Below are 21,939 nucleotides of genomic sequence, written 5' to 3'. Positions count from 1 at the left end.
AATTGATACACAGCTAGGGTTTAGGGTTATTGAAATATGTATGTTCCACTTTTTACTTAAAAGGGGAGGGGAAGGGGGAAAGGGAAAAATAAAGCATAAGATTTAATCAGAATATACAGCAAGTAGTAATAACAAAAGTTTCTGTCCAGATATATATATATCACACGCTATAAAAGAAAAGACATATCCTTGTTCCAACATTTCACACACCAACCAAACCCCTGGATATGATATGAATCTGTATTGACATGATGACGTCATCTCTCCCCCACTCCTGCTTTCCTTTCCATTCCATTCCAAATGGTTATACACCACACCAGGGAGAGAGACACTCAAACCATTCAAAAACAAAACTTAAGTTCCACAATAACAACAACAAACGAATGTAAAAATAACTTGTCCAGACCTTTTAACCCAAGGCTAAATTTGATGATCAATCAGAAAAATATTTAAGAAAAAGAAAAGAAAGAATATGTGAATGAGCGAGCAGAAGGGGAGGGAAGGGATTGCCTTGTGCTCATTCATAGGACTTGGTCTTGGACCTGTAGAGAAGCTTTTTCTTCCTGGAAGTTTGGTTGTCGAACGTGAGAACAACCTTTCCAGTTTCACCAATTTTGAAGTTGTGGCTGATTACTTGTTCATCAGTTGCCCCGACCTTCCTAGACTTATGGATGATCCAGGTGTACCCACCCTCCGCACTCGGTTCAAACTCAGCCCCATAGGAAACGTCCCACCCAACAACTCTCACCTCCCAAGCCAGTGTGCAAACCTGGATAGGGCACATTCAAATTCAAGTTTTGTTATAACCTATATAAAGATTGAATTTTGTTATTACACACAGACTGGGGGGCAAGCCTACCTCAGTGATTGGCCATTCAATAGTGTGTTTGCTGGCTGGCTTGATGATTTCCTCTGTAACAGCATCAGCAGAGGTGAATTCTGATTCTTTGCTAAGCCCACCATACTGAACAGGCACTTGCTCAGGCGCTATGTATCTGGAACCAAAAAGAAATCCACATTAAAATCATTGTACTAATTAAGCATGCATATATTAGAGGATGAAAATAATCAAATTTTTCTAACGGACTTGAAGAGGGTTTCTGCAGTCCTGGTTGGGCCAGCAAACACAAACTTGCTCTTGGTTCTCTGAGTCAAGAATGGACTGATCATCCTGTTGTAAGCCACATACCACCAGGGGACATTGATGAACACCTGTGCGCCATCAACAACCAACGTGTATAAATATCCATATCATTTAGTAGAAGCACACAAAAGAAATCCAAATAAACTCATAAGACTGACTAATATGTACCTGTTTGGCAACAAATTCAGGATAATTATCCTGAAGCAGTTGGAGGGCCTGGTTGGTTGCTTGGCGGAGTTCTTTCTTGAACAAGATGAGCCCAGGTGAATTCTTGAGATCAGTAATCTGAACAATCGTGCATATGCCTTCGGGACTAAAGTCGAGCTTCCTAATATTCTTCTCCAGAAACTGAATATAAAACCTCAGAAATTTGGCTCTCTTTTCAGCATCAGCGAAGGTGTTGCTGTACAACTCCTTATCATGAAACTCCCCGAAAGCATTGTAGCAGACAGGGTGCCCTTCCTTATCCACACCATGTGTATAAACCACCTTCTCGAGGCCCTCACCGAGACCTTCTTCTTCCAGCAACTCGTCAATCTTGAAGGATTTCCTCCAGGCTACCACACTCTTGAGCATGGCAAAAGCAGCAGCAACCTTGAAATCTCTGGCCCTCAGGAACTTAAGAAGAATTACATCACTTCTTTCGTCGGCAAGTAGTGGGATGCCCCAGATGGAAACCTCCTCTGGCTCCGCTGGTGGAGCTTGGTCCTCCTCCTTTGGCTTCTCCTCCTCTTCGGCTGGGACGGTGGCGGGTTCCTCCTCGGAAGCAGGTGGTGGTGGTGGAGGGGTGATGACTTCGTGAACGATAGTTTCTTTGATCTCCTCAGCAGCCTCGGATTTTTCTTCAACCTTTTCGACCTCTGCTGCAGCAGGGGGAGGAGGGACGGCGGCCTTTTCTTCTTCAACCTTTTTCACCTCCTCCTCCTCCTCTTTCAGGGGCTTTGCGGTGGCGGGTGCTTCAGAAGCCTCCTCAGTCTTTGGCTCTTCTGCTGGTTCCTCCTTCTTTTCCTCCGGTTTGGCCGCTGCTTCTTCCTCCTCCTTCTTTTCCTCGGTTTTGGGTGCTGCAGCTTCTTCTTCTCCACCTTTCTTGTCCTCCTCGGGCTTTGGTTCGGGAGGAGCGGTGAATTCGTGCTTCTGGAGCGCCTCCTTGATCAACAGTTTGAGTTCATCCAAAGCTTTCTTCTCCGGGTCGACTAGATCATCGACTTTGTTGCTCTCCTCCTTGAACGAAGCAGATCCGATATCTTTGTTCTCTTCGGGTGCCGCCTCGTCTTTCGCCTTTTCCTTCTCTCCTTGGGCAACCTCTTCCGCCGCAGGTTTCTCGGCCTTCTCCGTGTCGGGTTCGGGCTGAGGGGGGGCCTCCTTCTCTACGAGAGCGGGCGTGGGGTTCTCCGCCACCGGAACGTCAGAGACCACAACATCTTCTGGGGCCTCGGGAGTTGTCTTCTTGGTTTCATCCGCCATGACTAAACCTCACTTGAGATTGAGAGAGAGAGAGAGAGAGTAAAAGCAAGAGAATTGAAAGAAAGAGAGAGGGGGGGGGGGGGGGGGGAACGGGGGGCGGGATTGGTGGAGCAACTTGCAGAGAAGAAGGGGGGAATATGTAAGGGGGGAATAAAGGGTGGGTGTGTGAAGACGAGCGGCGAAGAGGAGGGACGGACAGACGACCTGACCAAACCAGACCAGACGTGACGTCCAACAAGAAAGAAAATAAAGAAAGAAAGAAAGAAGGAGCCGGAGGAGGAAACCACCATACCAAACCCAGGCAGGCCAGGGCAGCTCGTGAGTCCAGTCCAGTCCAGCCTGGAATTTGCCAGCTCTGCTCTGCCCTGCCTCCCTGTAGACAATACAAAACCACCGTTATATGGAGGGCCCCACCTCCAACCTCAATCCCAACTCTTTCTTTCTTTATTTATTTTTACAAATAAATAGTTTTCAATATTATTATAAATTTTTACCTTTTATAGGCATGGGGTTATTTGTGGGGAACAGGAGGAAAGGAAGACCGAAGCTGTCCTCGACGTCAGTCCCATTGCCATTTTTAGCAGCTTCCGAATTTATAGTAACTCCTCCATTCCAAATTGTTCAATTTTTCATACTAGTACTACTGACATTACTCGATCTAGCACCAGACCGCCGTATAATTATTAATTTCTTACATATATATATTACTAATATAGTTTTTAACATACACACAAGCAATTTAATTTAATTTGTATTGTATTGACTAAGTAGGATGAAAATCATGAGGAGGTCCATTATGAACACACACATTTCATTCCAGCTAATTAAATATAACGATGATGTTGCCTTTTTAATGAGTGTTAGACATGAGCTTGTAATAATAATAATTATTATTATTATTATTAACTCGGGGTGTGTGTGTGTGTCGCCATATTTGATGCCTATCAGTTAATCAACGCCAACTAGTTCTATTCCTAGATATATGGTATAGAATGAGGCAAATCAGTGCATACTATACTATGTTAAATAAATAATGTTGATTGGACAACTACAGTATGTAAAATATAAACATTATTTTTATGTTAAAATTAATTATAATGTGTGTTGTTTGAAATTATATTATTTGATGTCAATTTATATTATATATTTTTATTATGTTAATATAATTTACATGCTGTATATATGTACATCATATGTTGTATGTTTTTTACATGATGTATATATGTGCATCATATGTTGTATGTTCCTATGTTATGTACTGTGTAAATTATGTAATGTTAACAATCCATATTATATGTTTTCAACATTGTGCTAAATTTTACAATTCAACACAGTGGCTAATGCGGGTGGGTATAGAATAAATACCAGGTAACATTTCATCACAAAACATATAATATATTTTATGTTATAAAAATATGTGTTGTGTGAGTTATATATTATATTGAAATCAATATATATTTTGATACATATAATTATATAATGTGTTATTTTATATATTATATTAACATGTGTATAATTTACTTATTGTAATGAAATATTAATATTGTCGTTGGTATATTTTAATTCTTGTCCATTTCATTAGTCTTTGAACACATCCTGTCATGATCTTTCCTTCCATTTATTGGCAATCAAATATGCCAAAATTCATGCAAACCAAAAACAAAACAAATACTAGTATGTTATGTACACGCATACATTAATATGTTGTTTCAGTTATATTTATATTTTAATTAAAATTCTAATATTTTGGAATATGAACCCACTCTGAACTCATACTAATGTTTTCATGTTTAATTAAGTAATTGATTATTCAATCAATCAATTCATATATGTAGAAAAACAAATGAAAGCATCTCAAATAATTAATTATTGTTACAATTAAAGGTTAACACAATATACCACCGCCACTACTAGTACTAGCCTAGCTATTTGCTTAATTAAAAAAAAAAAAGGAGAAATTGGCATGGTGATCAACAACTACAACTTCACTGGCACGTTGGAAGATTTTATTCTTCAAGCTATAGGAAGGGTTGTCTGCCTGTCATGGATATTAAAAATAGAATGAGCATTGATGATTACCATGAATTAAACTATAATTTAATAGTATTGATTTTGGTGACAGTCTGTCAAATGATCATGAAAAATTCCATAGCACAGCAAGCATTAGCATACCATGATGTTCCTTTCCTTTGCAATCATCGCCAAACCAAACGGGCTTGGCTTAATATATCTCTAATTAATTAATTAATACTCCTATATAATCTTTTAGTGTTTGCACAACCAACCACACAGCACAGCACAACCATCCACAACCTATCTATCTATCTATCTATCTATCTATCTGTACACAAATATATTAAAATACTCATTCTAAATTGTAGTGTGTACGAAGAAAGTTGACATATTCAAATAATGTGTGTGTGTGGACAGGCCGGTAAGAGTTAAGGCGTTGATTGAGTTGGGTGGTGGAGTAAGGGTAGGGCCATTACATTTGTTTCGTGCTCCCACGAAACGAAAGCCTCCTCATCTTTATTTGCTGTCTTTTTCCATTTCATACTCATCCTAGCTCATCATCATCGTCATCATCCTACTAATTAATTAATTAATTAATTGATTAATTTCCATCTTAATTATTATTAGTACATCAAGAATTATATATAATTAATTTTGAAAGTAAGAACAACTCTTTGTATATGGTAATTGAGGAAGCATCAAGATTGAATACTAAAAATCAAGAAAGCTACATAGAATGATTAAGGAAGAATCCAATTTACCTTGCACACACAATGGCATGCAAGCAATTAAGAAGAATAAATGTCACGAAAATGACGAGGTTGCTTGTTTGATTTATTATTAGTATTCCCCAAGTGAATTAAAAGAAAGGGAGGTGTTTGTATCGTATCAAACAATTTGTACCATCATATATATATATATATACATATATAATGAATGGCATCTCATCTCATGACTCATCTCATCTACTGGAGTATGTGGTTATTGGATTCCTTTTCCTAATTTTCCTCGTCTATCTGTCTGCGTCTTCTTTTAGCACAACGTAACGCCTCTTTTGATTTAAACAGAAAAGGCCATAAAAGGCTCATATTTTTTTTTATCATAATTTCCCCCAGCCAACCAATTTACTTGCAACATCGTAACAAAGCAAATGAAAGGTCAATTCTTACATAAATTTTTTATAATGAGGCAGATGACGACAAGTATCCAAGACGTTGTAACTTTGTGTAATAACGGATTCGATCATTATTCATTTATATAATATACGTCCATTGGGACCAATGAGATACATGACTCGCTCGCTAACTCACTCACTAATGCCTATTTCTTCATCCTCTTCTTCTTCTTCTACTACTACTATTATTTGTTGTGTGCCATCACAATAGGAAGCGGCCCCCACCCCCGTTATGTATTATTCATAAATTGAATACAATAATACGTACCATACAACGGACGTAAATAAGTTGAACATTGTCGTCACTTATCTGTGACCAGGGCAAAGGGCAAATGGCCTCAAGACACAAATTAACACAGATACACTCACACTTGCGTTTGATTGCTTCTAGAGACAGACCCCAACACCCCCACACACACATTTATATTTTCAATAAATAAATAAATAAAAGACAGACAACTGAAACGGGCAAACTAGACATTACAATACCAACAACACGAGCAGATGAGGTAGATCGCTTGATATGTAGATATTGCTGCTGATGATGCATAGGGGGGATCCGGCCGGACACAGACACCCGGCCCACTTGGGGCAGAAACTGATGGGAGGGATCCAACCATGTATATATACATGGCTAAAATATATATATATATATGTATAATCATTATTCACCGTATAGTCTGTTCATCAATAATTAACTAACTAAATAATTAATTAATTAATTAATTGTCCTTGCCGTTGTAAATGTAAGACCTGGCAAAGCAAGCATAGGCTGTGAACGCAACTGCACTGATGGCTGCCAAAAGCAAGTAGAAGTAGTCCAGATGAGCTCGGTTCAAGTTGTTGCTGAACCAGCTTTCCCTCCCATCTCTACTCTCCGTCGCCCTCTCGATCACAGATATCAGGAAACTACTCAAGAAGCACCCAATCCCAAATATGCTGAGGTATAGGGCAAGCCCTATGCTCTTCAGAGCACTAGGGACTTCATCGTAGAAAAACTCTTGGAGGCCAACCATGGTGAACACATTACCAAGGCCAAGCAGGATATACTGCGGCGCCAGCCACCATATACTCATTGGTACTGTCGCATCTGCCTTCTCCACCAGCCCATATTTCGCAGCAGTTGCAAGCCGGCGCCTCTCCACAACCGCCGCACATGCCATGGACAGGAATGAAAGCAGTAGCCCCGTGCCAATGCGCTGAAGCTTTGTTATGCCGCAAGGTTTCTTGGTTAAGCCTCTCGCAATAGGAACCAAAACAAGATCGTAGATGGGAACAAAGGCAATTACAGATAGACAGTCAAGTGCTAGCAGGGACGCAGCAGGAATTTCAAAGCCATAAATGACATGCCGGTCCATTGTCGCTCCTTGTTTGGTAAACAAAGTTGAGTCTTGCGCAGAAACAATGCCAAATCCCAAACACGTGCACCATATTGGAATAAATCTAAGAATTGCCCTGGCATCAGCAACATCACCTGCGCTGGAGGCATTCTTGTCTTCCTCTAGTCCATCTTGTGTAAGCAGTGCTTTGTCAAGAAACCTGTTTAAGACATTGAACAGACTTTTACAGTTTACAGTTAACCATATATTTTTAGGAAAAACATACCAACTCCTCTGGCCACCGCATTGAGAAACTGCCATAAATATCCTATGACAACTTATTGTTCAAAGTAATCCAAATCCTCCAAGTGGTCACAACTAGTTAACATAAGAAGACTTGGGATACGAAATCAATGTAATGATAGATATCTAAGTTATCAGTTATTCCATCCTCATTTATACAGAGATATCATTACTTACTCAAACTGAGCATCTTCATAAGCTTGATATTGTTGAGCTCTTTCGTCAGCACACACAACATTTAGCGATGCTTTCCTGTTCTTCACGGCCCTCAAGAAAACCAAGCCAATTCTCACAAACGGATTCCTTTCATCACTGTTAATGCGGAATCGATAAGTGGTAGATCCAAGCAAGAAAACTAATAGAGCTAAACACATGGTTATGCAAGGGATACCAAAGCCAAGTTCCCAACTCAAATTTTCTTGAATGTAGGTCAAAAACAAGAGAGCCACTATGATCCCTCCATTCATTGAAAAATACCACCAATTGAAGAAGGAGCTTTTTGCTTTGCACTCTTCTTTATCTTCCCCATCAAACTGATCAGCCCCAAAAGCTTGGAGACATGGTTTATGCCCTGCTTGTGCGAAGGATACTAAATACAGTGAGAAGAAGAAGAAAATGATTTCTAACAGGGAAGGAGAACAAGCCGCATCACTACAAGAGTCAGACGAACGAATTGCTGCTGATACGGTCAAGAGGCCAAGAGCCTGTAGCAACGCCACTAGTCAGTCAGTCAGTAGTTCATAAAGTTTCTCTCTCTAAACGACAAGGTAAATATGTCAAAACATTTGAATTCAGTTCATAATTTTGTCTTCTAAATCGCCACAATGATTGAGCATAGAAGAAGAAAAAGCTGTTAATTTGACTAATGGACACTAACTAAGATGTAAAGCAGAGTGGCAATGACGATGGTACGATATCGGCCCAGAAAGGAGTCGGCGACGAAAGCACCGAGAAGCGGCAGAAGCAACGCGGCTCCGTTCCACGCATTGACGTTTTCCGCCGCGGCCGCCGTGGATTGGTTCAATGGCCCCGTCATGTAGTTGATCAAATTCGAACTGATTCCGTAATACGCCATTCTCTCAGCAACTTCAACTCCTAGCGGCAACAAAAATCTCATTTTAATCCGCTTGTACGAAAGTGATAATTGAATAGCTTCCTGATCTACCTATAATGAAAGAAGCGGATCTCCAGCGGCCGGATTTTGTCCGGGAGACTGGCAGGCCATTGAAGCCGACTGATCCCCGGACGACGCCGTCTAGCATCGTGGTATGGACCTCTTCCGATTCCATGCCTACAACTACAATGGTAGTAGCCATACCAATTTTCTCTCTCACCCTCGGTCAAAACCTGTAAAAATGAAAAAACAATACTAGTAAATGATCGATTAGGCCTAAAGAGCACAGCCCATGTAGCCGTAAGCTCTCTGGGCTTCGTTAACTACTACTGTTGGCTGGCTGTTGTTGTCTAACACCTTTTTGAAGATAAAGTTGGAAGTTTCGTTGGTTTTTCATTCTTCCCATCACAAATCTTTCTCTCTCGTGTCGCCAACAAAGTAGTTCGTGTTTAATGATTGATCGGATTGGAATTCAATTAGATGAGTAAAGTAGATGGCGTGCAGTGCAGAGCATGTGCCAACAAGGCAGGCAGGCAGGCAGCAAAATACTAATAAGGTAGAGCCCACTAGAATCGGAATTTCTGATTGCCAGAGGCCCAAGGCAAGTAAAGACAGATACAAAGGAGGAGGGAGGAAAACCATGTCCATGTCCATGTCTATGTGTGAAGAGATTTGTTTGTGTGTGTGTCCGAGTCATCTCTGACTCCTCCACGTTACCTTACCTGATCTGACCTGACCTGACCGATAGATTACATTTTATATAGTGCGGGAGGGGAAAGGGAATGGGGGATACGGACAGCCCCAATCCCAATCCCAATCCCAACCCAAACCCCACCCCACCCCACCCCCCTGTTGCTGGTGGCGGCGGTGCTCTTTCTTCCGCAGATCGCTCCAAGAACAGCCAGCCCCACCGAAGCCCCCTTCAACCGCACCCACCGCCGGCACGGCTGGAAGAGGAAGACGGCCCCGTATGCTCCAACTGTATTTGCTTCTCCGCCATCGCCGGGATGCTCAATCGCCGCCGAATAGGATTCTTGTGTCTCATCCTCTGCACCCCGTTTCTCCTCCCCCTCTTCTTCGCCACTTGCCCCTTAATCTGCGCCGTCGAAGTTTGCTGCTTCTTGTGCCGCAAGCGTCGGAAGGGCGCCAAGGGGCAGGGTCGGGGTAGAGTTGAGGCGGGAAAGGGTAGAGGCGGATTGCTGCAGCGGTACCTGGAAGATCAGTTACTGCTGGTGACGATGGGATCGGTGGACGGTGTCGGCGGAACGGTAGACGAAGAAGAAGATGAAGATGATGATGGGGTCGATGTGGAATATTTTGAGAGTGCAAGGACCTTTCTGCAATAGTTGCTGCTGCCCTGCCTGCAGTGGACTTTTTCCACGTATTACTTGGATCAAGTCTATAGAGTGGATGTGGATTGTGATTCCTCCCTCCCGCCGACCCACCCTCAGTTTTATCACATGTCTGTCAGTTTCGTTTTTATGTTTTTTTAACAGAACTGACCGACAGTATTAGTCATAAGATTTTCTTCTTGTAAATATATACATATGAAGGCGTAAATACTCGAAAGCTCGAGTTCAGTTGAGTTTTATTTTGTTTTGGCAAATAATACTAGTATATAATATATATATATATATATATAAAGTATACAGTATTTTGTGCATAAAAATATTGAGTAAGTTTAAATTAATGCAACAAATATAATACAAATCTACAGTAAGAAAGATATAAAACATACAAGTAAAATTTATTCGCTTTATCATTTCACCGATTTGTTTTGTTATTTTATTTAATAAAATTTAAAATACTATTTATATGTTACAAAATATTGAAATTGTTTTTTTATTTATTCTTAGGATAAATATATTTTTTAAAGTATATGTATTCTCGTATTTGTATATATATTTTTTAATTATATATACCGCCCGATTTAATTAGTTCTTCCAATCTGAAATGGTTTCGAACCTTAAATATTGAAGCAAGCACAGCACAAACACATGTAATAATAATAATAATATATACAAAAATCACCAACGAACTCTGAACTGTATACGTAATTGATCCGAATAAAAACACAAAAGGGAAGATGAGATGAGATGAGAGGAAAGGAGAGGAGAGGAAGTCCAGATTAGATCAGACAACACAAGACAACGCACGACACGGGTCAGTCAATCCATATGTAGGCGCTGGGCTAAGTGCAGCAGGTGCCACGTCAGCGACATAAGAGTGAGCACATTGAGGGAGGAGGAGTAGGAATTCAACCTCTGCAGCGTCGAAGTCAGACCGATCATCTCTGCCTCTGCCTCTGCAGCCTCATTCCCTGCAACATCTGCATCGGCATCACCCTTGCTCTTCCTCCTATCCCTATCCCTATCCCTGCCCCTGCCTGCAATCTCCGCCGTGGAATCCTTACTCCTCCCTCCTCCTACTGTCTCATCTTCCTTCTCCTTCTTCATCCTCTCAAACATCACCTGCGCACAAGGGAATAGTAGTAGTAGCAGTAGTAGGATACGAGCAGAGCAAAAGCAAATATCAAATGCCATTGCCATTGCCAGCAACAGAAGCATTGACTAACTAACCAACCAACCAACCTTGGTCGCACGCGGCTCCAACCACAGCAAATTCACCAGCGTCATAGCAAGCGCCGCCGCAAGGTTGAAGCATTGAAACAGCCCCCCACTGCGTTTCCTAGAGGAGAAGCAATAGGAGTAACAGCTACCCAGGAATGCCACCCCGACACTGTACGCCATGGCCTTGAAGTACACCGGATACACCTTGCTCTGCACCATCCCAAACTGCTTCCTCGGCAGCGCCCCCGCCAGCACGTAGCTGGACGCAAACGTCACCCACACGCACATCCCATACGCCGCCGAGAATCCCATCAGGTGCCCCACCCGGCTCACCACCCGCACTGCGTACTCCAACAAATCCATTCCCACCTCACCCGCACGCCGCAGGGTCTCCTGAGCCCCTTTCTTCTTGGCGGATCTCTCCACCCACTCCTCTGCCTCTCTAGCCTTCTCCACCACCTTCTCCTTGCTCCCCTCCATTTTCATCCTCGCTTCCCTCTCCGCCTCGTCTCTCACTCTCTTTGCGGCTTCAATGGCGTCGTGAGCTCGCTGTTTCGTTCCCTGCTTCGCCGCTTCTTTGATTTCACTGGCCTTCTCAGACAACTTATCTTTCCCTTGATTGGCAGAGTCCTCCACACTCTGCCTCGCTTCTTGGACTTTATGTGATGCATCAGATGCCGCGTCCTTGACTTTGCCAACGGCCCCTTTTGCCTCTTCAGAAACCCAGCTGCCTGCCACCGCTTCTTTGGTTTTCCCCACAGCACCCGCAACCAAGCGCTTACACTTGCCATATGCATCGCACACGACCTCTGTTGGAGTCGATTTGTGATTGTGATGAGTTTCTTTTCCCTCCGCATCCTCTTCTATCATCTTTCCAGACAATGCTTTCTCATCTCTCGGCGCGATCGAAACCTTGGTGTTTCCGTCATCCTTCTCATACTCGACAACCACCACCCTGTGCCCTTCTTTGACAATAACAGCTTCGGTCGGGCTCTCCTTTTCTGGATTGGGAGTGAAAAATCCTCCTGCTGCTGCTGCTGCTGTGACGAGTGATGTCAAGAGAAGACTCAAACCTAGAACATTCATCATTTTCTGTCCTCGTGTTTTCTGTTCTCTTGCTCTTACCATCGGAATTGCCAGAATTGCTTCGGCACAAGTCTTAGCCTTTGAGAGCGGTTCGATACTTTGGTGCTTAAGAACGTTGCCACGTGGACAGGAAGCGTTGTGTGGGCAACACGTGTTGTTGCAGAATTCTACGTGGCAGGCAGAGGCAGTTGGTGTTTTATCCAGACTGACAGAGGATTGGATCGGCAGTGGTGCAATGGGCTGGACGGACGGACGGACGAACGAACATAAGCTGAAGCCCAACACTCAGATACGGTCCAACTTCAACTCTAACTCGAACTCACTTTCCTTTTTTGCTTCTTTTTTTTTTTTTAGGGCTAACCAAAATTGCACCCTCTCACTAATATATATATATAATCACCTTCCCTATACAAATGTACCTCTGATGCTATATGCAACGTACATACATTGCTGATATTGGTTTCGTTGCCCATTAAATCCAGCAAAGAGAAGAAGAAGAAGATAGATATATGCTATATTCCTCCTCCTTTTTCACTTTCACAACAAACGGGAATCTGTATGTGTGTGTATAAGCAGAGGACAACAGATCATACATATATATATATATCCAAAGCAAAGCAAGGCAGATGCGAGTATATCCTTGCCTTGCCTTTATATATGGATTCCCCATCAACAAGATACCTCCCTCCCTCCCTACCATACCCAGGCCAGGCCATCATTAATCTATCCGCATCCGAGATTAGATTGATTTTACCCAATTCACATCCATCATCCATCATAGTCCAACTCCAACCATGAAACTATACATATATATATATACTACTATCATTTATATATCCTTCACACACACTTGTACAGCACACCCAAATTAAAACATACATGATGCATGACTTCACAAGGCCAGGCCAACCACTGTTCATGCCCCGTAAAGGATAATTTGGTAGTGTGGTAATTGATTGGTGACCCGTAAAGTCAATGAATTCAAACGCTCAATGCCTCTAAATTTTGTAAGTCATATAATTCGCTTAATAAAATTTGTTTTATCGAATCTAGTTTGCAAATTACAAAGTTCAACGAAATTATCAAAACGCACTCAAAGAAGAGTAATATGTGATGTCTCCACTTAATCTCATCCATGAACAATTTGTTTCCTTCATTTTGGTTTTTCATGCTTCACAATATATATACATACATGTATATCCTAATGTCATACCGCAATATATATTCTCTGCCATCTTTAGTAAATATATTCTCAGTGACATAGGATAGGGAGAGACCCAAAAAGGAGGTAAATAGAGGGCTGGATATGTGCAGAGAGAATTCCATCATCTATTAGTATTATAAAGGCATGCACACACACGCACACTGCCAGCTGCTGTCAGATACTCAGATAGATAGATACCCAAAGATCGATTACTCTGCATCTACCAAGACTAAAGTGCGTGTTTCTCTCGTGCTCATTTGTGTCAACCTACTTAAAACAAGCTTAAGCCCCCATGCCTTTTGATCTTTAAAAAACAAAAATAAAAAAGAAGATTCAGCTAAAAGAAAAAGAGAAATTGCTTTACGGATGAATCCATGCAGCCCTATCTTTCTTCTCCATCCATTAATAATATGCTCCATCATTCATATGGCTCAATACTAACACAAACATCCCCCTCCGACTACATTTCCTCACTTGCTCTCCCTGTCTCTCACATTGCTCCCAATTGTCTCTCCAAATTACGTTTGATTTTGGCTGATGGCTAGACTTGTGGTTGAAGTTCTTAACGCTAAAGATCTCATGCCAAAAGATGGGCAGGGCAGTGCAAGCCCTTTTGTACAAGTGGAATTTGCAGGGAAGCGGAAGAGAACCTGTACTAAGCCAAAAAATCTCAACCCCTCTTGGAATGAGAAGCTGGTGTTCAACGTTAAGAACTCAAGTGATTTGGGCAGCCAGACAATCGAAGTTTGTGTGTACAATGAAGATAGGCATGGCCACCGCAAAAACTTTCTTGGGAGGGTCCGGATTTCTGGTACGTCCGTGCCTTATTCAGAGCAAGAAGCTGCTGTTCAAAGGTACCCTCTGGATAAACGTGGCATCTTCTCCCACGTTAGGGGGGATATTGCCTTGAAAGTTCATGCTTTTGAGTCCTCCGAGGAAGTTGATACTGATCCTGATCCTGATCCAGAGCCTGTGAATGATGCCGAGGAAGATCGTTATAACAGCGATTCAAATGAATTGGACGCTGAGTACTATTACAGGCGCCAAAGCCAGAAGAAAAAACAGGAAAGAGAGGCCAGAACCTTCTACTCTTTGGGAGCTGAAGGGGGTGAAGCTCCACAACCAGTCTTTGTGGAAGCACAAAGCGATATTCTCCAGGCAGCTGCACGGGCAGAGGGGGCTCCTTCACGTTCACCCACTACTGTATTGAAAATGCAGTCTGGAGGTCAGAAGCCTGAGTACAGCATCGTGGAGACGAAGCCTCCTGTGGCTGCAAGGTTGGGATATTGGGGAAGGGACAAGACTGCAAGCACTTACGACTTGGTGGAGCCAATGAACTACTTGTACGTAAGGGTTGTGAAAGCCAAGGATCTTCCATGGATGGATGCTTCGGGGAGTCTGGATCCATACGTTGAAGTGAGAGTTGGGAACTACAAAGGGGTGACGCCGCACTTCGAGAGGAATCAAAATCCAGAATGGAACAAAGTCTTTGCATTCTCAAAGGAGAGACTGCAAAGCAGCATGGTTGAAGTCATACTGAAGGACAAGGATCTTTCCAAGGATGATTTCGTGGGGAAGGTCACATTCGACGTGCGAGAAGTGCCACAGCGCGTCCCGCCCGACAGCCCCCTGGCGCCTCAGTGGTATAAACTGCTGGACAAGAAAGGAGAACTGCTCAAGAGAGGAGACATCATGCTCGCAGTCTGGATGGGCACACAGGCTGACGAGGCCTTCCCAGATGCCTGGCACTCTGACGCTCACAGTGTAAGCCAGCAAAGCATGAGCAGCACCCGATCCAAAGTGTATTTCTCGCCGAGGCTGTACTACCTGAGAGTCCATATATTTGCAGCTCAAGATCTTGTACCGCCGGATCCTTCGCGGACCCTGGATCCCATTGTCCGGGTGGAGCTCGATACCCAGGGGAGGACTACCAGGGCTGCTTCGACTAAGGGAATTCATCCTGAATGGAACGAGGAGCTCATGTTTATAGCATGGGAGCCTTTCAATGAGAACATAGTTGTCAGTGTTGAGGAAAAAAATCTGGTGATCGCAAGGGTTCTCATACCACTGAGGAGTGTTCGGAAGAGGGTTGAATCCAAACTGCCGGATCCTCAATGGTTTGCTCTCCAAAAGCCTGCCTGGGCAGAGGATGAGAAGGAGGTCCAAAGGGATAAGCCATTTTTAAGCAGGGTTCTTCTCAGGCTCAGCTTGGATGGAAACTATCATGTCATCGATGAGTCCATACAATTTGGGAGCGACTTTCTGCCGGCAGCCAACCAACTAAGAAAGCCCAGCATTGGAATTCTAGAAGTGGGTATCTTGAATGGTCGAAACCTACAGGCGATGAAAGGGAAAGAAGGTAAACTAACTGATGCGTATTGTGTGGCCAAGTACGGCAACAAATGGGTTAGGACCAGAACACTGCTCGACAACCTCCACCCTACCTGGAATGAGCAGTATACTTGGGAAGTATATGATCCTTACACTGTTGTCACTATCGCCGCCTTCGATAATCGCCACATCAATGGCAAAGATGATGCAAAGGATCAGAGGATTGGCAAGGTCAGAATCAGGCTCTCCACCCTGGAAACTGATCAAGTGTACACCCACTCATATCCGCTGTTGGTCCTCACCCCCTCTGGTTTGAAGAAAAATGGCGAGCTCCACTTGGCAATACGCTTCACGTGCACAGCTTGGTCAAAAATGTTGACACAGTATGGAAAACCGTTGCTGCCAAAAATGCACTACGTTCAACCTATATCCATTAAGCACACAGACTTGATGAGGCATTGGGCAACAGGTGTAGTGATGACAAAGCTATCCAAGGCTGAGCCGCCCCTAAGAACAGAGGTGGTCGAGTACATGCTTGACGTCGACTACCACATGTTCAGCATGAGGAAGAGCAAGGCCAATTTCCATCGCATCATGCTGCTCGTCTCTGGGATTCAATATGTTGGGGATTGGTTCAACGACGTATGCCAGTGGAAAAACCCTGTGACCACAATCCTGATCCATATGCTCTTCCTGATATTGGTGTGCTACCCCGAGCTGATCCTGCCGACATTCTTCCTCTACCTCTTTGTGATCGGCCTGTGGAACTATCCGCTGAGGGCGAGGGATCCCCCGCACATGGATGCTCATCTTTCGCAGGCAGAGAATGTGAATGAAGATGAGCTGCAAGAAGAGTTCGAAACATATCCCACGAACAAGTCTCTGCACATTGATATTCTGAGGAGGAGGTATGACAGGCTGAGGACAGTGGCGGCAAGAGTGCAAAGCGTGACAACAGACATGGCAACACAAGGGGAGAGAGTGCTTGCCCTGCTGAACTGGAGAGACCCGAGGGCTACATCCATATTCATCAGCCTTTCATTGGTTTGTGCTGTGTTTCTGTATGTCACTCCGTTCCAAGTGGTTGCGCTGCTCCTCGGCCTCTACGTGCTGCGGCACCCACGGTTCAGATCCAAGTATCCCCCAGCACCTGTCAATTTCTTCAAGCGATTACCATCCAGGGCAGACTCTCTCCTTTAATAATCATAATAATAATAATAATAATTTGTTCCCCACTCTCACACAGTCAGCCCCTGCGTTGTGTATGTATTTCAGCACAATAAATATGGAGTATTGATTTGCTTTTTCTTTAATTTGTGTACGATATGCAATAATGATGTCGATGGAAAGTTAGTACTACTACTACTACTGCAGTCGGCTGTAATACAGTATCAATCAATAGGTTCTCAACATTGTTATTGTAGTTCAGGAAACTGCATGCAGGACTTATCATCTTTTCTTTACGGGGATCTGAACTTCCAATTTAATGGAATATTAAGTGGAATGAATGCCTACCCTACCCTAGAACTCCAACATCCAATCCAATGTAGACAATATTTAACACTTTGACCAGAAAACAATTCACAAGAGAAGCAAGTTATCATGGGCATCTACGAGTAATAAAATCTCTCCGGTTCTGGACGTAGGTTAATATACCGTCATTCATTGAATCAAGTAAATATTTTGTGTTCTCTGTTTATTTTTTTTCTATGTTTTCTCGTAACAACCTGAAACAATGTTGGGCTTAGGCCTTACAGACAAGTCTCCCAATAATACCAATAAAAGCCACAGGCAATAGTTCCGTCTTCCCAATGACTATCTTAATTATTGAGCAATTAAGATAGTCGCCTTCCCCACCAGCATCACAGAGGGGGTCGCCAAAATAGGCCGCTTGTAATTGGGCCGTATATCAATCTTTGCAGGCCACTTCAAAATAGGCCCAATTATGAAAATAAATAACGATGTATCCGAAGCTGCAACTCGTGCCGCCGTCTGAAAGAAATATAACTGACTGACTAAATATAAATAAATAAATAAAAAAGTTTGCTGATATTGGTATTGGCAGGTAAGAAGGTATCATCATCATTATCCTTTTGTCTTTCCGATTGGCCGATTGACTGACTGACAGACAGACAACAAGTAAAAGTAAATTAAACGATTGAACAATCAGTCAAACATCGATCTTTCAGGCACAGGCACAACAACATCTATTTGATTCTAAATCCCTTCTTATCGAATACATCGACATGGAATCGCCATCCGCCAATATAGTAGAAAACTAGAACATGATAGGCGGAGATGGAGTTATCGGCGCAAAACGTTTCCCAACCATCTTTGAAGAGTATGGGGCCTTCTCGCTCAATGGATACCGCCACTCTCCATATCTCGGTGTCAGATACAATTAGATTCGCAATACCTCCAAATGGTTCGTCCGCCATATGCCGCAGGAAGTATTCCCTTGGGAGTCTCTGCACATTGATGAATGATGAGACGAGACAGACCATCGCGTTAATAAGTATATATATATACACATATACCAAAGCAGTGAGACGACGAGATTAATCAGATTGATGAGTAATTAATAATAAAAAGGAAAGGGAGGAGCTAGGGACGGACAGGGCCGGTGGTGCTAGTAAAGGGCAAAGCAATCCTGTAGAAATTAGGTGGTGGACCTCTACCCATATCTCTTCTCTGCTCTGGTGTGGTTTGGGGTTTAGGGCTCAACGCAGCGCCGATGGTTGCTCACTTTACAATTTCATTCTAGCTGTATAGAGAGAGAGAGAGAATAGAATTGCTTGTGTGGACTACTTGTGTGTGTCCTTATTTATTCACTTTTATAGAAGCTGAATTTATGTTTTAAATACGATCGTATTTAATGCGCACACGGCGTGTTCAACAAAAAGAATCGTGGGAGCGATGGAATATGGCCATATATCACCCTGTGTACAAAAACACGGCCGTGTTTAAATGACATAATAGTGTTGGGATTAAACACGCCCGTGTACATGTCTCTGTATATAAAAAACAGTTGTGTTACAGAGAGGGGAGGTCGCAGATGGCTTTGACGCCGCCACATTTGCACCAACCTATCTCCGCGCCTTTTTGGCCTGAAAATAAAGGCTATTGCAAGCTAAGCTGATTTTTATCCAAAGGGGAGGAGATAGCTTCGACTAAGACGGTGAGGCTGTTGTTCCGCTCTTATCTCTAAGCGATTGTTGAATAATAAATAAGGGCGGGCAAACAAGTATGTATTGTTTGAATAATCATGATTTGCTGCTTTCTCTTTTCATATGAGTAATCGACTCTGATGATGAGTGTGTGCTGATCATCATATCAGCAAAAATACATATACATTTTTGGCCAGGTGAAGTCTGCAGTCCTTGCCTTTGGGGGCACCGCAACGTATGTCTTCCCATCTTTCCTTTCGCCAGAAAACAATTCACAAGAGAAGCACCTAGCTAGCATCAATCAGAAACAATGCTCACACGACAAGTCTCCCAATAAAAAGCGTCGGCAATATAATAAAGAGTTCCTGAAATGAGCAGTCTTCCCGACTAAAAAGAATCTTGATTTATCATCAAATAAAAGAATGGCAACCAAAACATATGATCAACTTCAAACGTGAAATAGGTCATTACCTTGACCTTGAGATGTCCATGTCCTACTGCTATATGATATGATAAAGCAGCCTCTACTCTTACTCCATCCCATTGATGCACGCACAAGTACAACAGCAGCCACAATTACAATAGCATAGACACGCCACATAACTTGACTCTTCCACTTCAAACAACAAGTGTGGAAAAGAAAATTAGAATTCGGAATTTAGGCCAGCCCAAGATTGAACTCAACTGATTATTGTATGAAGAGTACTCTATGCTCACCTGGTTCCTTGCATCCTCGCAATTTTGGTGTTTTGTTTTCGTTATAGCATAAACTAGAATAGTCTAGACAAAATCAAGCAAAACTTCCAACAACACATAGACATAGTGCGTAAAAATATGATCATGTTTGAAGATATGGAGAAAGGCTAGAGACGCCAGACCCAGCCCTTGATTAATATGGTCATGGTTGAAAATATAAGAAATAGCCAAACTCAAGATGTTCATTCAACTGAGAATTTATACCTCACACCTTTTGAAGAAGGAACACAGAAAGGATAAGATAAACTAAACACTATCAGAATTTTGTAAAAAGCCTCGGATCAAGTTTAGATAACCTTATTTTGTTTCGGAAGTAGCGATAATAATTCTTTGGAGATTCGTTGGATTTTTTTGCCAGGCAATCACATAATTAGGGTGTCAATTCTGTTTGGTTGAATTGTGGGCATAACAAAAAAGTCTCCAGTAAGTAAATAACTGGATTGAACAATGTGTGGATGCAAATATGCCATATCGATCGATCATCACACACTCACTCTATTTGATTCTAATTCCATTTTTATTTAATACATCGACATGGAATCGCCATCCGCCAATATAGGAGAAGAGTAGAATGTTGTCGGCGGTGATGGCGTTGTCGGCGTAGAACGTTTCCCAACCATCTTTGAAGAGTATGGGGCCTTGTGGGTGAATGGATACCGCCACTCGCCATATGTGGGTATGAGATAGCATTAGATACGCAACGCCTTCAAATGGTTCATTCGCCATATGTCGTAGGAAGTATTCCCTTGGGATTCTCTGCACATCAGATTAACCAGATTGGTGAGTAATTAATTAATAATAATAAATGGGAAGGGATGATGAGCTAGGGACGGACGGGGCCGCTGGTGCTTGTAAAGGGCAAGGCAATCCGGTAGAATTTTGGTGCTGGACCTCTACTGCCCATGTCTCTTTTCCTCTCTTTTCTTCTCTTCTCTTCTCTGGTTTGACAGTTTCATTCTATTCCAGAAAGAGCTTCTTAAATACTCGTATTATATATAGCCAAGGGGAGAGAGAGAGAATAGAATTGTGTCGGAATAGAATGCGAGTGAATATTTATTTATTTATTAATTTATTCTTGTGCATTTATTTATGTTGTGTCGTTAGCCACAGCCACAACCACCTAATTAAATCTATAGTCGTTTGAAATACAAAATCGAAGCACATTAAATATTATTTGCCGCAAATGTAACGGCTAGCTGAAGTATCTATCGAGTCCTTATCTCCGGGGTCACCGCAACAGTTGCAGGCTCCGTTGCAAGTCACACCAAGGCAAAATTGTCGCCACGCCTTTGCCTCTTCAGCCACCATGCTCATTCCTATTAAAATTGTTGATTAAAATACAAACTGTGGGCTCCGGTAATGCTTGTGTCAAAACTGTGGTTGGCCCAGATGATTAAATGGGCTTTGGCCCAAACGTTGTTGAGTATATAAAAGAAAAGCCCTGTAGGGTTTCTTCTTAATAATCAGAATACATCATCGCGCCACTATCATCATCTCTACTCTCTCCATCTCCCTACACATTCTGTTGAGCGATCAAGTTTTCATCCAACATCAATGGAGAGACAAACATACATGGATCATCCGCAATGGTGTGCAGTGCCATCGGCCAGGTGAAGCACGCAGGCCTTGTTCCTGGGGAGTCCGCAGCAGTTGCAGGGCGGATGATGATCGGCGGCGAGCTCTCCGTTGCAAGTCAGGTAGGCCACGTCAAGGCAATATTGCGGGCACGCCATCACCTCTCCACGCTCCATGCTCATAATCATGCCTAATAATTACCAAAATTCATACTACAATTAATAAAAACAAAAGTAGACACACCTGGATTGGATTGGATTGGATTCGGAGATGCAAAAGCTAAAAGAATACAAGACTAACATACATACATACATACATACGTACCCCATACAATAAGGATGGTAAAAACTTGAGGCCTCATGCTCTTGTTCTTGCTAGATTTGATTCCTTTTAGTTTCTCCCTCTAATATCAATTGTATATATATAGAGAGAGAAAAAGAAAAGTTTAGAGAATTCGGTAAACTATTTATTCCCAGAGGGTAGGGTCGGCTAATACTATATATTACATATAGCACTGCTACTGCTACTAATTAATTAACGAGAAAAATTAAAAAATAAAATAAAACATATCAACTTGATTGGAGCTCGATACATATTATACGTTGAATTTGTCAAAGCAATTAAAATATAAAATAAAATAATGGGGTTCGAGAAACTCCACATCAACATTCAAAAACAAAAGATTTTATAAAAATAAAAATAAATTTTTTTATTTTATA

At 42.4% G+C, this 21,939-nt stretch overlaps 5 protein-coding genes and 1 long non-coding RNA gene across 10 annotated transcripts; 2 read left to right on the top strand and 4 right to left on the bottom strand.

Annotated features, from left to right (window-relative positions):
• Positions 1-126: 126 nt before the first annotated feature.
• LOC127246721 (patellin-3-like) lies at positions 127-2,700 on the bottom strand. Its single transcript, XM_051268247.1, has 4 exons — positions 1,313-2,700; positions 1,088-1,212; positions 860-995; positions 127-769 (listed from the first exon to the last, which is right to left on the bottom strand). Exons 1-4 carry the CDS (start codon positions 2,606-2,608, stop codon positions 518-520), a joined length of 1,809 nt encoding a protein of 602 aa, XP_051124204.1. The 5' UTR covers positions 2,609-2,700; the 3' UTR covers positions 127-517.
• A 3,376-nt stretch (positions 2,701-6,076) lies between these two features.
• LOC127246722 (protein NRT1/ PTR FAMILY 5.10-like) lies at positions 6,077-9,028 on the bottom strand. Of its 2 annotated transcripts, XM_051268249.1 has the most exons (5): positions 8,889-9,028; positions 8,583-8,764; positions 8,295-8,512; positions 7,595-8,121; positions 6,077-7,334 (listed from the first exon to the last, which is right to left on the bottom strand). In XM_051268249.1, exons 2-5 carry the CDS (start codon positions 8,731-8,733, stop codon positions 6,518-6,520), a joined length of 1,713 nt encoding a protein of 570 aa, XP_051124206.1. In that variant the 5' UTR covers positions 8,734-8,764; positions 8,889-9,028; the 3' UTR covers positions 6,077-6,517. The 2 variants fall into 2 exon arrangements, with proteins under 2 accessions (XP_051124206.1, XP_051124205.1); XM_051268248.1 differs by having other exon boundaries at positions 8,583-8,924.
• A 285-nt stretch (positions 9,029-9,313) lies between these two features.
• Positions 9,314-10,116, top strand: LOC127246725 (uncharacterized). The gene has a single exon (XM_051268251.1). It carries the CDS (start codon positions 9,314-9,316, stop codon positions 9,875-9,877), a length of 564 nt encoding a protein of 187 aa, XP_051124208.1. The 3' UTR covers positions 9,878-10,116.
• Positions 10,117-10,529: 413 nt separating this feature from the next.
• On the bottom strand, positions 10,530-12,274 carry LOC127246723 (uncharacterized). The gene is made up of 2 exons (XM_051268250.1): positions 11,123-12,274; positions 10,530-11,002 (listed from the first exon to the last, which is right to left on the bottom strand). The coding sequence occupies exons 1-2, from the start codon at positions 12,227-12,229 to the stop codon at positions 10,700-10,702; spliced, it is 1,410 nt and encodes a 469-aa protein (XP_051124207.1). The 5' UTR covers positions 12,230-12,274; the 3' UTR covers positions 10,530-10,699.
• Positions 12,275-13,449: 1,175 nt separating this feature from the next.
• LOC127246822 (FT-interacting protein 7-like) lies at positions 13,450-17,182 on the top strand. Its single transcript, XM_051268409.1, has one exon. It carries the CDS (start codon positions 13,929-13,931, stop codon positions 16,920-16,922), a length of 2,994 nt encoding a protein of 997 aa, XP_051124366.1. The 5' UTR covers positions 13,450-13,928; the 3' UTR covers positions 16,923-17,182.
• Positions 17,183-17,748: 566 nt separating this feature from the next.
• LOC127246959 (uncharacterized) lies at positions 17,749-20,673 on the bottom strand. Of its 4 annotated transcripts, none has more exons than XR_007837784.1 (5): positions 20,481-20,673; positions 19,607-20,401; positions 19,361-19,505; positions 18,339-19,180; positions 17,749-18,190 (listed from the first exon to the last, which is right to left on the bottom strand). It is a non-coding gene; the product is annotated as an uncharacterized LOC127246959 (long non-coding RNA). The 4 variants fall into 4 exon arrangements; XR_007837785.1 differs by having other exon boundaries at positions 18,339-19,176; XR_007837783.1 differs by having other exon boundaries at positions 18,339-19,505.
• Positions 20,674-21,939: the final 1,266 nt, after the last annotated feature.

This window comes from Andrographis paniculata, unplaced genomic scaffold (assembly GCF_009805555.1).
Source record: "Andrographis paniculata isolate CXL003 unplaced genomic scaffold, ASM980555v1 Contig30END, whole genome shotgun sequence".
Taxonomy (NCBI): Eukaryota; Viridiplantae; Streptophyta; class Magnoliopsida; order Lamiales; family Acanthaceae; genus Andrographis; species Andrographis paniculata.
Note: the sequence above shows the minus strand (reverse complement) of the source record. Positions and strands in the feature narration are given on the sequence as shown.